At 35.4% G+C, this 16,267-nt stretch overlaps 3 protein-coding genes across 7 annotated transcripts in view; 1 reads left to right on the top strand and 2 right to left on the bottom strand.

Annotated features, from left to right (window-relative positions):
- Positions 1-110: 110 nt before the first annotated feature.
- Positions 111-8,796, top strand: LOC129448914 (uncharacterized). 4 transcript variants are annotated; one of them, XM_055211613.2, is made up of 7 exons: positions 111-253; positions 6,438-6,553; positions 6,890-7,038; positions 7,143-7,262; positions 7,383-7,439; positions 7,515-7,616; positions 8,072-8,796. In XM_055211613.2, the coding sequence occupies exons 1-7, from the start codon at positions 111-113 to the stop codon at positions 8,171-8,173; spliced, it is 789 nt and encodes a 262-aa protein (XP_055067588.2). In that variant the 3' UTR covers positions 8,174-8,796. The 4 variants fall into 4 exon arrangements, with proteins under 4 accessions (XP_055067588.2, XP_073728742.1, XP_073728743.1 ...); XM_073872641.1 differs by having other exon boundaries at positions 111-242; positions 6,373-6,553; XM_073872642.1 differs by having other exon boundaries at positions 140-242.
- Positions 3,294-6,451, bottom strand: LOC129448915 (uncharacterized). Of its 2 annotated transcripts, none has more exons than XM_055211617.2 (7): positions 6,304-6,410; positions 4,992-5,167; positions 4,756-4,857; positions 4,574-4,630; positions 4,383-4,484; positions 4,146-4,268; positions 3,294-4,061 (listed from the first exon to the last, which is right to left on the bottom strand). In XM_055211617.2, exons 2-7 carry the CDS (start codon positions 5,148-5,150, stop codon positions 4,032-4,034), a joined length of 573 nt encoding a protein of 190 aa, XP_055067592.2. In that variant the 5' UTR covers positions 5,151-5,167; positions 6,304-6,410; the 3' UTR covers positions 3,294-4,031. The 2 variants fall into 2 exon arrangements, with proteins under 2 accessions (XP_055067592.2, XP_073728744.1); XM_073872643.1 differs by having other exon boundaries at positions 3,568-4,061; positions 4,992-5,164; positions 6,304-6,451.
- A 23-nt stretch (positions 8,797-8,819) lies between the features above and the next one.
- plekhg4b (pleckstrin homology domain containing, family G (with RhoGef domain) member 4B) overlaps positions 8,820-16,267 on the bottom strand; it is a 56,405-nt gene continuing 48,957 nt past the window's right edge. The window contains exons 19-23 of the mRNA XM_073872638.1: positions 16,051-16,228; positions 15,855-15,971; positions 13,424-13,682; positions 12,560-12,755; positions 8,820-9,137 (exon numbers count right to left, since the gene is read on the bottom strand). Coding sequence (XP_073728739.1) covers positions 9,132-9,137; positions 12,560-12,755; positions 13,424-13,682; positions 15,855-15,971; positions 16,051-16,228 — 756 coding nt within the window. The 3' untranslated portion in view covers positions 8,820-9,131. The remainder of the gene's footprint in view (positions 9,138-12,559; positions 12,756-13,423; positions 13,683-15,854; positions 15,972-16,050; positions 16,229-16,267) is intronic.

Raw genomic sequence — 16,267 nt, forward strand, 5'->3', positions numbered from 1 at the left:
CTGTCTGCGCATGCAGCTGCAGCTGCACTAATGCTCTACCTGACCTGTGTCAAATGCATGAAACTCGTTAGCGAGTCAACCGTTCAGTGTGCGTAGAGATAGAAAGAAAGATGGCAGACAGTTTAGGTGAAGAAGGACAGATCTTGCGGTCCATTGGTGTGCGGGCTGTGGTGAACGCGCATGCGCTATGGAGAGCCGTTAGGGTCAAAAACACAATGAAACGAGCACGGATGCTGAGTGAAGTAAGTTTCCAGTAAGTTATATTGAGGGCAAACAAACATTATCTTGATACTACAGTGAAAGTTAAATAATGTGTGAATGATGTGTAGGATACAAAATTAAGCAAATAAATGCTGCACTGAGTGATTGTAGTGGATGGGTGTGTGACGTCACTTTCTCTTGACTTCACATGGTTCCACTTTTGCGTCCAAATACCCACACTTGCGGTCTTTGCACTTGACCACTTGATTACGTACATGACGTGTTTTCTGTATTTGGCTCAAGTGTTTAAGTGGGTGTGAAGATCGCAAGCGTGTATGTAAAATTATTCACTTGATGGGACTTAGGAAGTGTTCAAATGTCAATCCTTTATTTAGGCTACTTATGATACAGGGAGTGCAGAATTATTAGGCAAGTTGTATTTTTGAGGATTACTTTTGTTGTTGTACAACTACAGTGCTCTTGGTCAATTCAAAATGTTAACAAACCCTCAAACCTGAACATTTAAGTAGTAAAAGTGAAATGTTGGCTTTATTAAGAGAATATTTCTATGTACATCATTATTAGGCAACTATTAGTGTGCAGAATTATTAGGCAACTAAATGAAAAACAAAGATTTTACCATCTCACTTGGTTTTTTTTCACCTGATAAAGTGAGAATAATAAAAAAACTCTACATTTACAAAAAAAATTAATAAAACAATAAAAAATAAAAATATATATAAACTCAGTGACCAATATAGCCACCCTTCTTTTCGATAACAGTCACAAGCCTTCCATTCACGGACCCAGTCAGTTTCCCGATCCGGTCCGAACCAACATTTTGTGCGGACGCAAGCACAGCCTCCCAGACACTGTTCAGAGAGGTGTACTGTTTACCTTCACTGTAAATGTCCTGCTTAAGAAGGGATCAAAAGTTCTCAATAGGGTTTAAGTCAGGTGAAGAAGGGGGCCATGTCATTAGTTTTTCATCTTTAAGGCCTTTACATGCCAGCCATGCAGTGGAGTACTTTGATGCATGTGATGGAGCGTTGTCTTGCATAAAAAAGCATAAACATATGTAAGGAATAGTTGACGACGGGCCGTTGAATTGTAAGAAAATAGTGCACACCAAGGTGGTAATGCGGCACAACGCGAAGCGGAGTGCCGTTACACCGCAGGTGTGCATTATTTTCAAATAATTCAGGGGACCGGAGTCAATTATTCCTCTTATACCCCGGTTACCACAAACATTGCTCTGGTGCCTATTTTTAAGACATTTGAAAAGTTAGGTGTGCGGTTTACAGAAAAAGAATCAACACCCATAGAACATTTCTCAGCCAATCAGAATGCAGCATTCGACAGACCCGTGGTATAAGCTGATTATAATCTACACTTATCTGAAACTTTCTGAAGCACTTGAAAAAAACCTCTTCATTTTGTGCATGCAGCTTTATTAAAGTTTATTGTTTATTGAATAGTGCCTAAATAAACCACACAATTAATATTGTTTCTAATTATGTGATAAAAGCAGATTCAGATGTTTTAAAAAACACAACAATGTTTGCACCAATGAAATGTGCAACACTACCAATATATGTAATATCCATTTATTAATTTACAATTAAAAGTTTCTGAGACATCTTTCGAGGTTTGGCCAAAATTTTTATGATTTACATGCAGAACCTGAAGCATACACTTAGCCTTAAATACCTCTCAGAAGCAGTAAGTGTGGGTTAAGGGCACTGCACTTTGACAATTTTAAGACATGGGACTGTTTTGCTCAATTATTTCCTGTGATGTGCACGTGCTTTTGAGTGGCCAAGACCACAAGTGTGGGTATTTGGACGCAGCCTTCGTCTTCACTCTATAGAAGTGTAAAAATGAACAAACTTACAGCACAGGGTTCATTTTTGGCTAATATATAAAATAAATAAATTAATTAAAAATTGACAGATATAAATGATCTATTAGTGCCGTAAACAGTTGGCTATAATTTTGTATATGAAATTGTTGAGGATTACATATTAATTTAAAAAATATTAATTTATGACTTATTTGAATTATTAATTAATTGTGTGTTAATTATTCACATATCAGACACACAATAATATGAAGCATAACAATAATTATAGCAGATAAATAAAAAACTATTTGTTAGCGATAGTTTGGTTTAAAAGTTCATTTGATGTCTGTTACTTAACGCTTTAGACACTGTTTCAACTAACCAAACAGCACCATTTCAGATGCAAATTAACTAGATTTAGGGAATTATAACATGAATATTTTTACCTACCAGGATTAGTTTTTGTATGCAATAAGTTGTGTTCTTAATCCTTAATTGTGTGGTTTTCTGGACAGGGTTTATCTTAGTCCCAGACTAAAATGCATGTTTGAGCTGCCTTAATTAAAACAAAAACTTTACTGACACATCTTATATCAGTCTCATTGTTTTCATTGTTTTGTGTCAAGATGCACACCTAATATAACTAAGGCCTAGTCTCAGATTAATCTAAACCCTAAAGTTCACCCAAAATCAGTTACTCATCCTCGTGTTGATCTGGACCTGTTTGAGTTTCTTTGTTCTGTTGAACACGGGGGAGGATGTTTTGTTGATGGTACCCGCTGACTTCCATAGTAAGAAAAAACATAACATGGAAGTCAATATAGCTTCAACTGTGTAGTTGCCGTCATTTATCAAAGTGTCTTCTTCTGTGTTGAACAGAGTGGGGAGGCTCAAGCAGGTTTAGAACAACACGAGAGGGAAGAAAATGATGACAGAATTTTCGCTTTTGAACTAACCCTACATGTTGAAGTTTAAAAGAAAACTTATTTCTCATATGGGCCGAGTTATTTCTTTCTGAATTCATGTTGAGAGCGCTATAGACTCGTGACAGAACAGGGAACTGAGCGGTATCTTAAAATACATCAGTGCTCTTTGTTTTGCCTTAAAATGCACACAAGTAATGTTTTTAGTAAGGCATGTTTGTTAAAACTAGTTAGATTTCCTAATTAAACTAAGGCCTAGTCCTGTCTTAAGCTAATCCCTGTCCAGAAAACCACCCCATAATGTGTTAAGTAACATTAAACAACACAACAAATGTGTAAAAAATTAACACATCCTTTCTTAGAGTGTATTCATTGTAAAACCAATACATGTACAGTTTAGAAGAAGATCATTTTAAGTCAAAGTAAAATGTTTAATATCTTATCCTCACACATTCATGGCTACAGGACCTCATATAGCAGGTGGTGATTTTAATAAAAGATGATATAAGACAGATATTTACACAAACAGATGATAAAAAAGACTTTTAATTTGAGCATATTACTCAAATAATTTAAGCTTATCATGACTACACTGTCAGAAAAAAAGATTTAAAACTTTACCTGGAAATATTTAACCTTTTGGGGTAAAATATTATACCCTCAGGACCTATTGTGTACATTAAGAAACAATTTTGTACTAAACAGTTAACTGTACCTTTAAAGATAGACAATAGATCATTAAGGTACAGTAATGTATCCAAAAAGGTACAAAATTATATTATGTTTAGTACACCTCACCCCAGCGACAGAAAAGGTTAATTTTTAACCCTTTTTTTCTGACAGTGTACAGATACATTTGCATGCTTTAATTCAAAGCAATGTACAGCGCATTCAACATATACATTTCATGTATGCAGTCTCTGAGAATTAAACTCAAGGTCTTGGCATTTACAGCGTAATTATACAATATTCTACCAGTTAACTAGTATTAAAAAAGTTAGGGTTAGGGTTAAATAAAAAAACACCCTATACAGAGAAAATCTTCTCAAAATTCAAACATCCGTTTAAGCATCCTGCTTGATAGTGATCAAAGGCTGCAATGAAATAAAAAAAGACCTTTTGAAATTTTTGATGTATATAAAACTTGAAAGATGAGATATAAGAAGGTTCTTTATTACCAGAGTATTGAAATGAGGTCTGCAGACGGCTTTACTCCCCCAGTAGATCAGGACAACAGCCAGAATCAACTCAAATCCACACAGGACGCTCACAACAATCTTTAGCCCAATGAACATATTATACTGTATAAAGATAAACATAAATCATAAACTCAACATAAACCAAAATGTTGGGTTGAATAAACATCCATTCGAATGTGCATGTTTGCTTGAAGGTCATAAAATAAAATACTTTACGTCTGATGAATACGGTGATAATGTAGGTACTATTATGCAAATAACAATAGCAGCAAGAGCCCAGAAAAGACACACAATGTTGAATATAAACGACAGTTTGACCTTTAAGAAAAGAGGAAAAATATAAACCAGTTATTCAGTTTTCATTATTATAAAAAAGAATAATAAAAATTTGTTGTATGAAGACAAACCACGGGCATCACAGGTGAACTACCAGCTGCACAGCTCAATATACCGGCTGCAACAAACTACAACAACATCAAACACATCAGGGATGAAGATACAGACAAGATCTCTTAAACAAACACAAACACCTGCTTGAGTAAATCTGAAAATCATTGCTTTATTTGATTTTAATGAGATGTGTACTCACAAGGGCGCTGGGTACAGCGTAGATTAAATGATCTGAGTTATATTGAAGTGTCATGAGCAGACCAACACAAATAACAAACACCCCGATACTGCACTGTGCTGCCTGAAACACAAATAAATATCACATCAAAACTGTAAGAGCTGAATCGAAACAATCAAAAAGTCTTTTAGTCTTCATTTATTTCTAAAATGAAATATTATCAGAAATTTTTGTAAGTTTTGTAACGTTTTGTGTACCCCAAGTTCCTTTGGTCGTCCTTTAAGAAAAACCTTGTAGGCATCTTTGAAGACGCAGGTGAATTTCTCCGGCATCAGCTGACCGTCTCCGACATTTCGAAGTTTTCCCAGTGGGATAGTGATGACCATACAGTCATCTGGCTTAAATGTGTAACGCATTTGTTCAGAACGCACTGCTTGATAGAATGAGAAATATCATCATATACTACTGGATCAAATATACTTCAGATCACAAACATTCAGGACATCAGAGGAAGTTTGCAAATTATTCATTTCTGGATAAACTACACCCCAAAAAAATGCTGGGTTATTTTCATCTAGTGATGGGTCAAAAATGGATGAGACCAGCAGCTGGGTCGACCCAGAAAATGTTTAGATTTGACCCAACAATGGGTTAAAATAACCCAGCATGGGTTAAATTAAAATAACCCAGCAATTTTTATAGTGTACAATAAAATGGCTTAAAAATGTAAATAATTTTCTTCAAGCTAAAAATAACTTGGACATGGATTAAATGAAATGTACACTGTAAAGGAATTAGCTGTAATTTTGCAGTTGGTTGCCAGTAACTTACTGTAGAAGATAAAGACTGAAAATGTTTCATGAGTATTTAACTTTAAAAAAACTGTTGTCAGTAAATAACATAAATGTAAAATCTACAGTAAGTCACTGGCAGCTAGTTGCCAGTAATAACCAATAATACAGTATTTTTTACAGTGTATAACTTATAACAGAACAGCTCATTTTAACATTTAATTAAATAAGTATTTCTCAATCAGGTTATATTTTACAGTAAGGTTGTGTTTGTTAACAATTAGTTAATACAGCTACCATGAACTAACAATAAACAATACTTCTACAGCATTTATTCATCTTAGTTTATGTTTATTTTGGCATTTACTAATACATTTATAAAATCAAGAGTTATATCTGTTTACATTAATTAATACATCACATGAACTAACATTAATACATAAATGAATACATGCTGAAACTATATTCTTCATTGTTTGTTTATGTTAGTTAATGCATTTACTAATGTTAACTAATACAACCTTATTATAAAGTGTTAACCTAAATTACATAGCACATAAACATTTGTCAGCATTAGTTTGGCTTAAAAACGCACACCCAACCACTTTAATTCACAAATAAATTAGGAAATACATGTTAACATTGAAAATGTTTTGTTTTGTTTTTACCTTAGAGCATAAGTTTTTGTTTGTTGGGTTATTAATCTTTATTTAATAAATTCAAAAATGACGGTGAAGTACAGAAGAGAAAGATTGATCTAAAAGAAAATCACTCTTACATTATAATCCGATGATTGTTGATCTGCTGCTTGTTGAGAGTTTCTGTTTAATGAATTAAAGTATTAAAGATTGCAGAAGTTCTTATGAGAAGCGGAGCTCAAACTGCTGTCTTCATCAAAGTGTCTCATCACAGTTCCTATTTTGGGCAACCACATGAAGCTGTGGTTTGTGTATCAGAAAAACACCCATGCAGGGCTACTGATGCATCTGATCTTCACTTGCATGTAATACGGAAGACAGACACTGCTGGTAAGACGCTTATAAAGTCATATCTTTACATACTTCAATATATACAATTGTCTTTCACTAAACTAAAGCTGTGACGAAGAGCAGAAACATTCAAACTGTTAAAGATTTGCAGTATTTCTAACACCACCATCATTTTGAATGTTTTGCATGTTTTGTATTTAAAGTCCATACATACTTCATGTTTTATAGTTTTATTTTACATCATACTTTGATTACAAAAGCTGCACAATATCTTGATCTGAAGAGAAATATATTGGGGAAAAGAAAGTGAATATCGGTTTCATATGTCTGATATGTTTCTGCTTTAGAAAATCTTTGATCTCTCACATCGAGTAGAGATGGCGTCTGTAGACATTGCGATGGACATTCAGCATCATGACACAGATAGTCAGCCGCTGGTCAAACATTACCGCGCCAGTGAACCTTTACCTGGAGTTGTGCCAGTTCTTCACAGCTTCCTACAGAAGGGGCCTGCCAGTTGGGCCGTATGAATCTCTTGCTTTATTATTTTAAAAGATTATTTATTATTATGTTATGCTGCCATTGACAAACAAACGGGTGAGATGATAAATGTTTGTGTTTTCTTCAGGCTGTTCAGGCCTCGAGTGGAATCTTGAGTTTTTGTATTGGAGCCGTGTTTGCTGCGTCCTTTAATATCGGTCAATTTCTTCTGACTTTATTCAGAGTTCCCATCTTGACTGGAATCCTGGTGAGCATTTATCTTCACAGTTATATATTTAATAGGAAAAGAACATTCTGAAATGTATATCGTTGCATGTATTTTAGATTTAGAGACAAATATAAAATATAACAATCTTTTTTTTTTCAGTTTATGTTTACAGGAATCTTGTCTAATCTTCTATACAAACACCCGGATCTTCTGCAAGTGAGTGTATGCAGTAATAAATTAATTTGAATAAATGAAGTTTTTCATGTAATAATCAGCTGTTTTTTGTTTCAGACGTGCTTCTGTGCTAATATTGGATGTTTGTTTTTTTCTGCGATTGGAGTGATTCTGTTATCTGTTGATCTCACTAATAGTCAAAACCCAATCCAGTTTAAGGTATTTTGGATTAGATATGACTTATAAACACAAACGCTTCATATTTATTCTCTGCTTTTAAAAAAATATGTATTTATGTAAGTGTATTAATGTTTCTGATGATATATTATTGCATTATTAAAGTCAAATAATACTGTAACTAAATACAGCATATTGAGTAAATCTTACTGAAACATAGATCATATTTTAGACTAAAATCAAACAATAAACAAACTATATATTTGCATGAAACTTAAATATATTTTAGGACCTCTATGATTTTTGTTTTTGTGAAATTACATTTATGACCATTTAAGGACAAAGTGCTAAATTGAAATGGTAAAAATAACTAAATATTACAGCAACAATAGCATTAAAGTGAAATTGTAAATGGGAAATGATTCACAGGAAATGTGTAAATGTGTTTGTTTGTTTGCTGATGTGTCTGTGTGTGTGTGTGTGTTTGTGTGATGCAGATGGAGGTTCTGGTGTTGTGTGTTACGCTGATGGACTTGATCATCGCTTCACTTCTAATTTTCTTCATTTACAAAGAAAAAAAGCGGAATCATAAACATTGATTGACGTTTATCTGTCAATCATTCAGACATTACTGGAAATGTTTGTGTTATTTCTTAATAGCACTGACCCTGGTAAAAATAAAGAAGTTAAAGGCAGAAGTATCTTTGACTGTGGGAAGCCTGTGACTAATTTCTCATCTAATGCTTTTTTAGAAATCTCAATTCTGATAGAATCTAAAAGAGTATTTGTGTGTAATGACTGTCATGAGAGAGAGTTTTTACCATGTTAGGATGTTTTTAACTGAAGCACAAGGGATCCAAAATATCCAACATCATTTAAAGATTTCACTGAATGAAGCTCTGAAACATCACAACCCTTATTCTGTAATATTGATATTGAATGAATTATTTCAGCTGTGCAGTAAAACTTTGTTAACAAAACATTGGATGATAAATGTGTTATCTGTTAAATATTTTCTGCTTACAGCTGTATTTTTTATATATTGTTTGAATTCTTTCATGACCTCTAAAGCATCAAGTTGCATTTCTGTACATTTGCATTGCACTGAATAATGTCATGATATAGCGATTTATTTTTGTATTTACCTGTTAACCTGTATAATAAATGTATGAAGGACGCCTGATATAAAGCGGGCATGTTTTAATAAACCACAGAAATCAAATCCAGTTTGCATTTTTTATTCGTCAGTGACTCAATCATCATTAAAAGTTTAATCCTTAATGGATTTTATTAGTAGTGCCTTAAACCCTTTAACTATTTGTACAAATCAGCAATACTGTGCAAAGGAATAAACACATGACAATGTAAGTCTCTGTACATGTTAATGTAAAAAAACATGATGAAACGCTCATAATTCATATCAACAACATTTAAGTAAAAACAGTGAAGTCTGGATGTATCGCTGGATGAATATCGGTGTCTTATTAAGAGTCTTATAGTGCTGAAGAGTTCATCTGTTCATTCACACGTCTCTGATCTCCAACAGCTTCAATAAACTCACAGCTGTGAAGAAGAAGATCAGAAAATCATTAGAATGCAGATTCATTCACATTGATAATGTTTGTGTTATAGTTTATAGATGATACAGTAATATTAACTCTATATTAATGCGGATGTGCATTGTTTTCTTATAATTCAACAGCTCAGAGTAAATAATTCCTCTTATACCACGATTACCACAGACATTACTCTGGTGGTTATTTTATGATATTTGACAGATCAGGTGTGCAAACATATATTACTGTTTACCATTGTTCCATTAAAGATAATCATCTGTCATGTGTAAACAGAAACATTATTAACAGATTATCTATGCTGACAGTCTTACAAATAACACAAAGGAAAGAGCAGGGGCGCAAATGTTTTAGACAGAGATATATTTTTGTTGTGGTCAATAACTCAGAAGTCTGGTCTATCAGGTGGAACAAATGTAAAACGACTTCAGTATAGTTTTACTTTGCAAATTTTAAGTTTCCGCTGTGTCAGGTGGGACAAAAGCAACACAACAGTACAAGATAGATTTTTTTTGTGTTACTCTTGTTTTCGTAAAAATACCTGACGATGACCTTGTTAGTATGTCTGCATATTTTGTCCATAATCTTTGCAAAAAATAGTTAAATTACATTTTCTATTTTAAATTTCAGTTCCATCAAATGTTTCAAAGTGTTTCTCTGAATAATTCTGGGTTATTTTCAACCCAGCGTTGGGTCAAAAGGGACGAGGCCAGCCCCTTGGGTTATATTTTAACCTATGCTGGTTTGTATCAACCCAAAAAGCTGGGTCGTTTTAACCCATTGTTGGTTCAAATATAACCATTTTCTGGGTTAATTTAACCCAATGGCTTGGCTCGTCCCTTTTTGACCCATTGCTGGGTTGAATATAACCAAACATTTTAGCCAATAATCAAACAATGTTCCACACAGTATGAAGACTATGAAAATTAAATAAAATAAAGTGAGCATGATATAAATTCTCAACATATGCAACGTATAATGCAATGTATAGTCATGTTTCCTTCCAGCTCTTTTTATGCGTACATTTAAAATGTGCATAAAACATCAGGATTGAAACATTACAAAATTCAAAGGTGGAGGTGAAAAAGCTAAAATATGGATTTAATAAATGCTGCAACACACAGAAAGCAGCGGGACAAAAATAACAAGAGTTACGTTCACCCCGACAGCAACACCTGACATAAAAATTAAAAATAAAAACTCTGAGAAGGCAAACTTGTTTTAGCACTATATAACCTGTAGATTGATGAGTACTGTAACACATCAAACCAGAAATAAGGAAAGGAAAAGATTACCGCTTCAGTAATTAACTTTATATGCTTGAAAATAGCTTTCCGGACCTAACAGCGGTACACAATGATGAAATGATGTCAGCCCTATCAAAGGTAACCTGCTGAACGTGCTTTCATAGCCTGAAATGCAAATGTGGTCGGGGCTCTGAGAAAAACACTTTGTTACTTTTGTCCTGCGTTACTTTTAACCCTAAAGTCAAGAGATCATAGATGTTCATTCTGAATGAACCAATCAGCATGCAGAACCACAACTATATGCATTTAAATAACTTTTACTCTATCATTGTGTTGCAGTATGTCAGGTAGAGACAGAAGACAGTAAACATGCATGATGCTCTGTGCAGGAACATGATGGGTTGTTTTCAAACTAATGTCTATGTAAGTGTTATATACTGTGGGAAACTCAAGAACATAAACCCAGCCGCACCTCAGATGAACAATTCACACTTTACACCTCAACAAACTTCACAAGTCCTCGCTGAAAACACGTTGAGCTTTAATTAATAATCAACTAAATTTGTGTGTTCTTGACATCTACACAGACATGAGCTTGATATTAACCCATATATTCCCTTTAAACACAGCAAACACATGCAGCCCGAGAAATAAACTAAAAGTGTGGTCAGGATTCCCCGGGTCGGGTCGGGACTGAAATCATGCGTTTATAGAGGACCTCACACTACTTACTGATCTAAACCCTTTATTCAGACCAGAGTAGAGAAGCTTAATGGGACATGAGAAGTCATCTTCTGCTAAAACAAAGTAACAGAAAACTAAAGTAAGATCAAACGCTTCACAATCAGGATTATTTGGTGATGTGGCTGCTTGTCGGGTGTCATTATTTAGACTTTTTATTGTATATATGTGGTAAGTCACTGGCAACATGTTACTGTAACTGCCCCATTACAGTACCATAACTCTACATGTTTTTACAGTATGATGCCCTTACCGCAGTTCCATTTTACAGTATTATACCTAATTTTAAAAAATATATTGCCTTGAAGGGGAATCGAGGAACAAAATCTTGGCGTCACTAGTGTTTTGAAGTCTTGAGGTCAAATTTAAATCTGATGATCAGGCATTTATCCATAATCCCTCTCTATGGGATAAATGATTAACACTGCTGAAAAACTTGTCGCATTTTGAAATTTGCTTCACTGCTAAAAGCATAACAAATAAAATGTATTTCATTTCATAGATATATTTTATTTTTCCATTTTATATGATTTTATAACACTATTTTATTCAACTACAGCAGCACTACTGCTGTTGTTTTACAGCAGTCTACCGCAAATTAAAAACATACAGTAAATCACTGTAAATTAAATGTTAATAACAATAATGCAATGCATATTACAGGAATGAACTGGAAAAAAATGATGGTATTTTACTGGGCATTTTGTGGAAAGTAACTGTAGAAATTACAGTTAAGTCTAACAGCAAAATGAGTCCATTTTCAAAAATGAGATATTGATGTTTTACCGCTTTAGATGTGTCAGTCACCGTGAGGAAGATCATTTTCATGTCTTATGGCTTTTAATAACTCTTTTAACATCAAGCAAGTCCTCCACTTTATTTTCTAATTCTTCATGTTTTAAAACCAAAACCAAAATGTCAGACGTGCATGTGGATGGAGTTGCATCATTGATTAAGCATTTAGGACGTTACACCTCTTAGAAAACATACAAATAAAGATCAGTTTAAATGTTTAATGAATATTTAGAGCATTGAGACCACTAGATGAGGGCTTCATGTACTTATTTTTATGAAAACCTAAATTTTGGCCTAAATCAACATTTATACTTTCATTTCCCTGCAGCTAAAATTAGATGGTGCACATTCAGACTCATTTTAACAGCACGGGTCACATTTAGTCGCTGAATGATTTTTAACATGTTGTACTGTAGTTAGGTTGTTACTACAGTGTTCTTCATAATTACTATAGTAAATCTTTTGTATTTGATGCTGGGTGTTATAAGCGATTCTGGCACTGGGAGATTTTAAGGCGTTGATGTGATTTTGCTGATATGAGTCTCAGGTCTCATCTTTATAGTTAAAATAGGTTCATGTTGATGCTCCTGGTTCTTTATTATATGAAAGTTTGCTGTAATGAACTCACAGCTGTAATGAAGTTGCCGGTCTGTAACTCCTGCTCTTTGTGGTACAGGACAGATGTTGTGTTTTTGGGTGGAGATGGAGACGGTGTTGGAGAAGAGAGATACGATCCTCCGTCACTGCCGTAACTCTCCATGATGACAGCAGGATGACGCTGGACCGCACTCATACATGACTCGGTGTTCTCAGAGACTAGACAATCATCTGTTAATATAACACCTTTATTAAACTCTAACATTACACACAAGACACTTCAAAGTGATTCAGACTGAACAATAATCCTTTCATCCTGACCAAACACACAACAATGACTGAACTCTCACTTAATATTCACTTTCAATGTCTGAAAATAATACAAATAAATGATGAAGTCATTTCTCTCTAAAAGCAGTCAGTCATGCATTAAGATATAAAGCTATAAATACACGGTTTATTTGGGTGAATGTATTCTAACTCTATAGTTTGTCTTTGACACCTCACATGAGGTTTGTGTTTGAGTTTCCATATTTCTTAGACCAACAGAGAGAGGCCCACTTCCTGTTTGACACTTCCTGTCTCAACTGCTGCCATTTATACACACACACACACACACGTGCACACACACGCGCACACAGACACATACGCACATGCACACACAAACACGGACATGCAGGCACGCATGCACATCACACACACACGCACCCGCACACACGTACACCACACACACACACTCACAAGCGCACATGCACATGCATACCACACACACCAACCTCATCATGACCAACACACACAATATATAAATCCAGCGTGATCAAGGCCAGATGAGATGTTGATTCAGTCAAATGAATCTAAAATGAATCAAATGTATCATACAGACAGACAAACAGACTCATTGATGGATGGTTGTGATGTTGAATCTTGCTCTAACTCGTCCTCCTCGATACAGTCGTACGGCCAGTGAGTGAGAGAGGGACAGCCGGGCAGTGGATGTGAAGGGTACAGATGAAGATTAAGAGATCCCAGCAGTGATGATGAAGACTGACTACTGGAGGAAGATGAGCTGCTGTTAGAGATGGTGGAGTGAGGTCTCTTAAACGACGTGGAGTGATCAAACGAGGACACGGCCACAGACGCCCTCATTCTCGATTCTGAGGACAAACACATCAAAGACCAGATGAGCAAAACATCAGCGGCTTTAATATGGACACACTCGTATAAAAATACTGCACACAGATCAGTCAAACTTTAAATGATGCCAAAAAACACAAAAGATGAACATTCAACGTTTAAGTAAACCATATTTCTTGAGGACAGTAAAATGACCTCATGTCACCTGTTGAGATATTTATAACATCTGAGATGTAAAAGATTCAAAAACTTGATGTAATGTTTTCACATGGACAGAGGCCACAAATCATAACTCGACTTTAACACGGCAAAGCAAAGCGCTAAAACCGAGGGGCAACCTTCCGATCTCTCTAATGAAGCCAACACGGAAGTGACTTAAACTGCAATTCATCGACTGGCCGCTTGAGGCTGGCTCCAAAAGGGAGTCAATTCCCATAGACTCCCATGTTAAAAGTGGCCAACTTTACAGTAGAAAATAATATGTTTACAGCCTGGTACATAAAGTATTTTTGGCCTATATCGCTTATTTTGCCCTTCATGACAACTGTGAGGGGGGTGAATTTTTTTGTAACTCATCCGTTTAAATTATATTAAGCCTTAAACTTCTGTATAATTAAGGGCGTGGTCACTTGAGTGTCGGTTGAACAGCCACTGCTGTCACTAGACTCGCGCTAGGCGGGCGTGGTTTCACCTCAGCTTCACCCATGTCCCGCCTCTTTACCCATTTTCGGTTTTCCGCGAGAAATTCGCAGGGACGCGCGGCCAAGATGGCGACGGCAGGCAACGCCTACTTTAAGCTTCAAAAGCGATCTTCACAAACCAATGGGTGACGTCACGGACACTACGTCCATATTTTTTTACGGTCATTGGCAAAAACACATAAGAGCAAATGAAGAGTTTGGTTCCAAAACACAATAAATCCATTTTGAATAATTTTGGTAAAAATGTGTTTTCTATACCTAGAAAGTGAGAAGATGAAAACCACTATTTTTTGTTACAAACTTTCACATAGCATCTTTAGGTTATAAAAACAAAAAAATTCAAATCCATTACTTGATTTCAAAGATTTATTATAAAAACGAATATTTTTTTCCACAAAATGCAATAAATGTATGACCACTTTTTTTTCAAAATGCTATAAATCTATTGAATCAATATATAAATGTGCATTCATCTTTGCCATGTTATATTCATTTAGTTGACTAGTGGTATACAATGATTAAAAAAATCAATCAAAACACTTACTTTGTCATATTAAGATCACTGTCATTGCCGCGGTTATACTTGACATCGTCGCTTAACGTCTTTCACAGAGATCAGCTGTAAAATGTTTTGGTCCTGCTTGATTTTCGTTGACTTTGAGTAAAATAATGTAAAGTTTTTCATAAGATCCTCTGGGGTCAATGTGTTAGCATGAGAAGCTTGATGCTGTCAGGAGAACAAGCACACGTCTCCCGAGTGCCTCTCGTGTAAATTATTAGCTGTTGATGGCTTACGTTTCTTTCCCGTCACAGAAAACCATCACAGGTTTATCAATGCTATTAAAGTATTATTTTGTTTTTGTTTGTTTGTTGATCACGAAGTACAAAGTAGATGAGTGTACTCAACGCACCGCCATTGTTTGCATTGAATGGTGGGCTGTGATTTGTGGAGCGGATTTATTGCATTCTGCAGAAAAGGAGAAGCGGCATTTATTGCGTTTTGGAAAAAAAGATGACAGAATAACATGGCAAATATTGGATTTTGCGTAAAATTAAGAATTTTCTTTTAAATACTGACCTGATAAATTACTGATTTTGGCATTAACTCATTTTTTTAAAAAAGCAGTTTGTCGCGTTTTGAAACCAAACTCTTCAAATATAAATACTGCAGAGATCTCAGGGACATAAAAACTAAAGTCGGATTGGTTTGATCTCTTACAACAGATGAAGAGTCTACAGTACATATCTCGTCTCTTTTAAACTTCTGTCCATTAATGAACTATTAATTTTCTGGTTTTCTTCTGGTTTAGACGTCTATGTCCTTTCCCTTTAAGGTCAAGTGTGTCATTTCTACACCACTATGATATCAAACAGAAACATCAGGTGGTCCTGTCCTCAAACAGACATCATTGGTTGAGTTAACGGTGTATGTTTATATCACCAGACTCACACTTCACATGTGATTCATTACACACAGACATGACGTCTTACCTGACCCTTTCATAATGTAGTCCACAGCTCGATCACTGATGGCAGAGTCGCTGGGTTTAATGTCCATGAAGGGTTTGTTTCCGATTCCCATTGAAACCATCTCCTGCATTCGCAACTCTGCATACACAACACGTACATACATAAGGATGTGTTATGCATCCATGGTTTAATATAAGATCTCCCGGTCTCATCTCACCTCTGTTACGTAAGGCTTGTCTCCATAAGATTTTACCGATCACAGCGGTCCACACGGCCTTCACGTCTCCAGAACCGGCCTGAAGGATGAAGGTGTCCTGAGATTTCCTCCGCCTGAACCAGATCTCAAAGCGCAGACCGCTGTTTCCCACATTCTCCGTCATTCCGATCTCAGCCGTCTGAGAAGATACACGAGAACCTTCAGCTTCACAGCTGTC

This window comes from Misgurnus anguillicaudatus, chromosome 10 (genome assembly GCF_027580225.2).
Source record: "Misgurnus anguillicaudatus chromosome 10, ASM2758022v2, whole genome shotgun sequence".
In the NCBI taxonomy this organism is placed as follows: domain Eukaryota; kingdom Metazoa; phylum Chordata; class Actinopteri; order Cypriniformes; family Cobitidae; genus Misgurnus; species Misgurnus anguillicaudatus.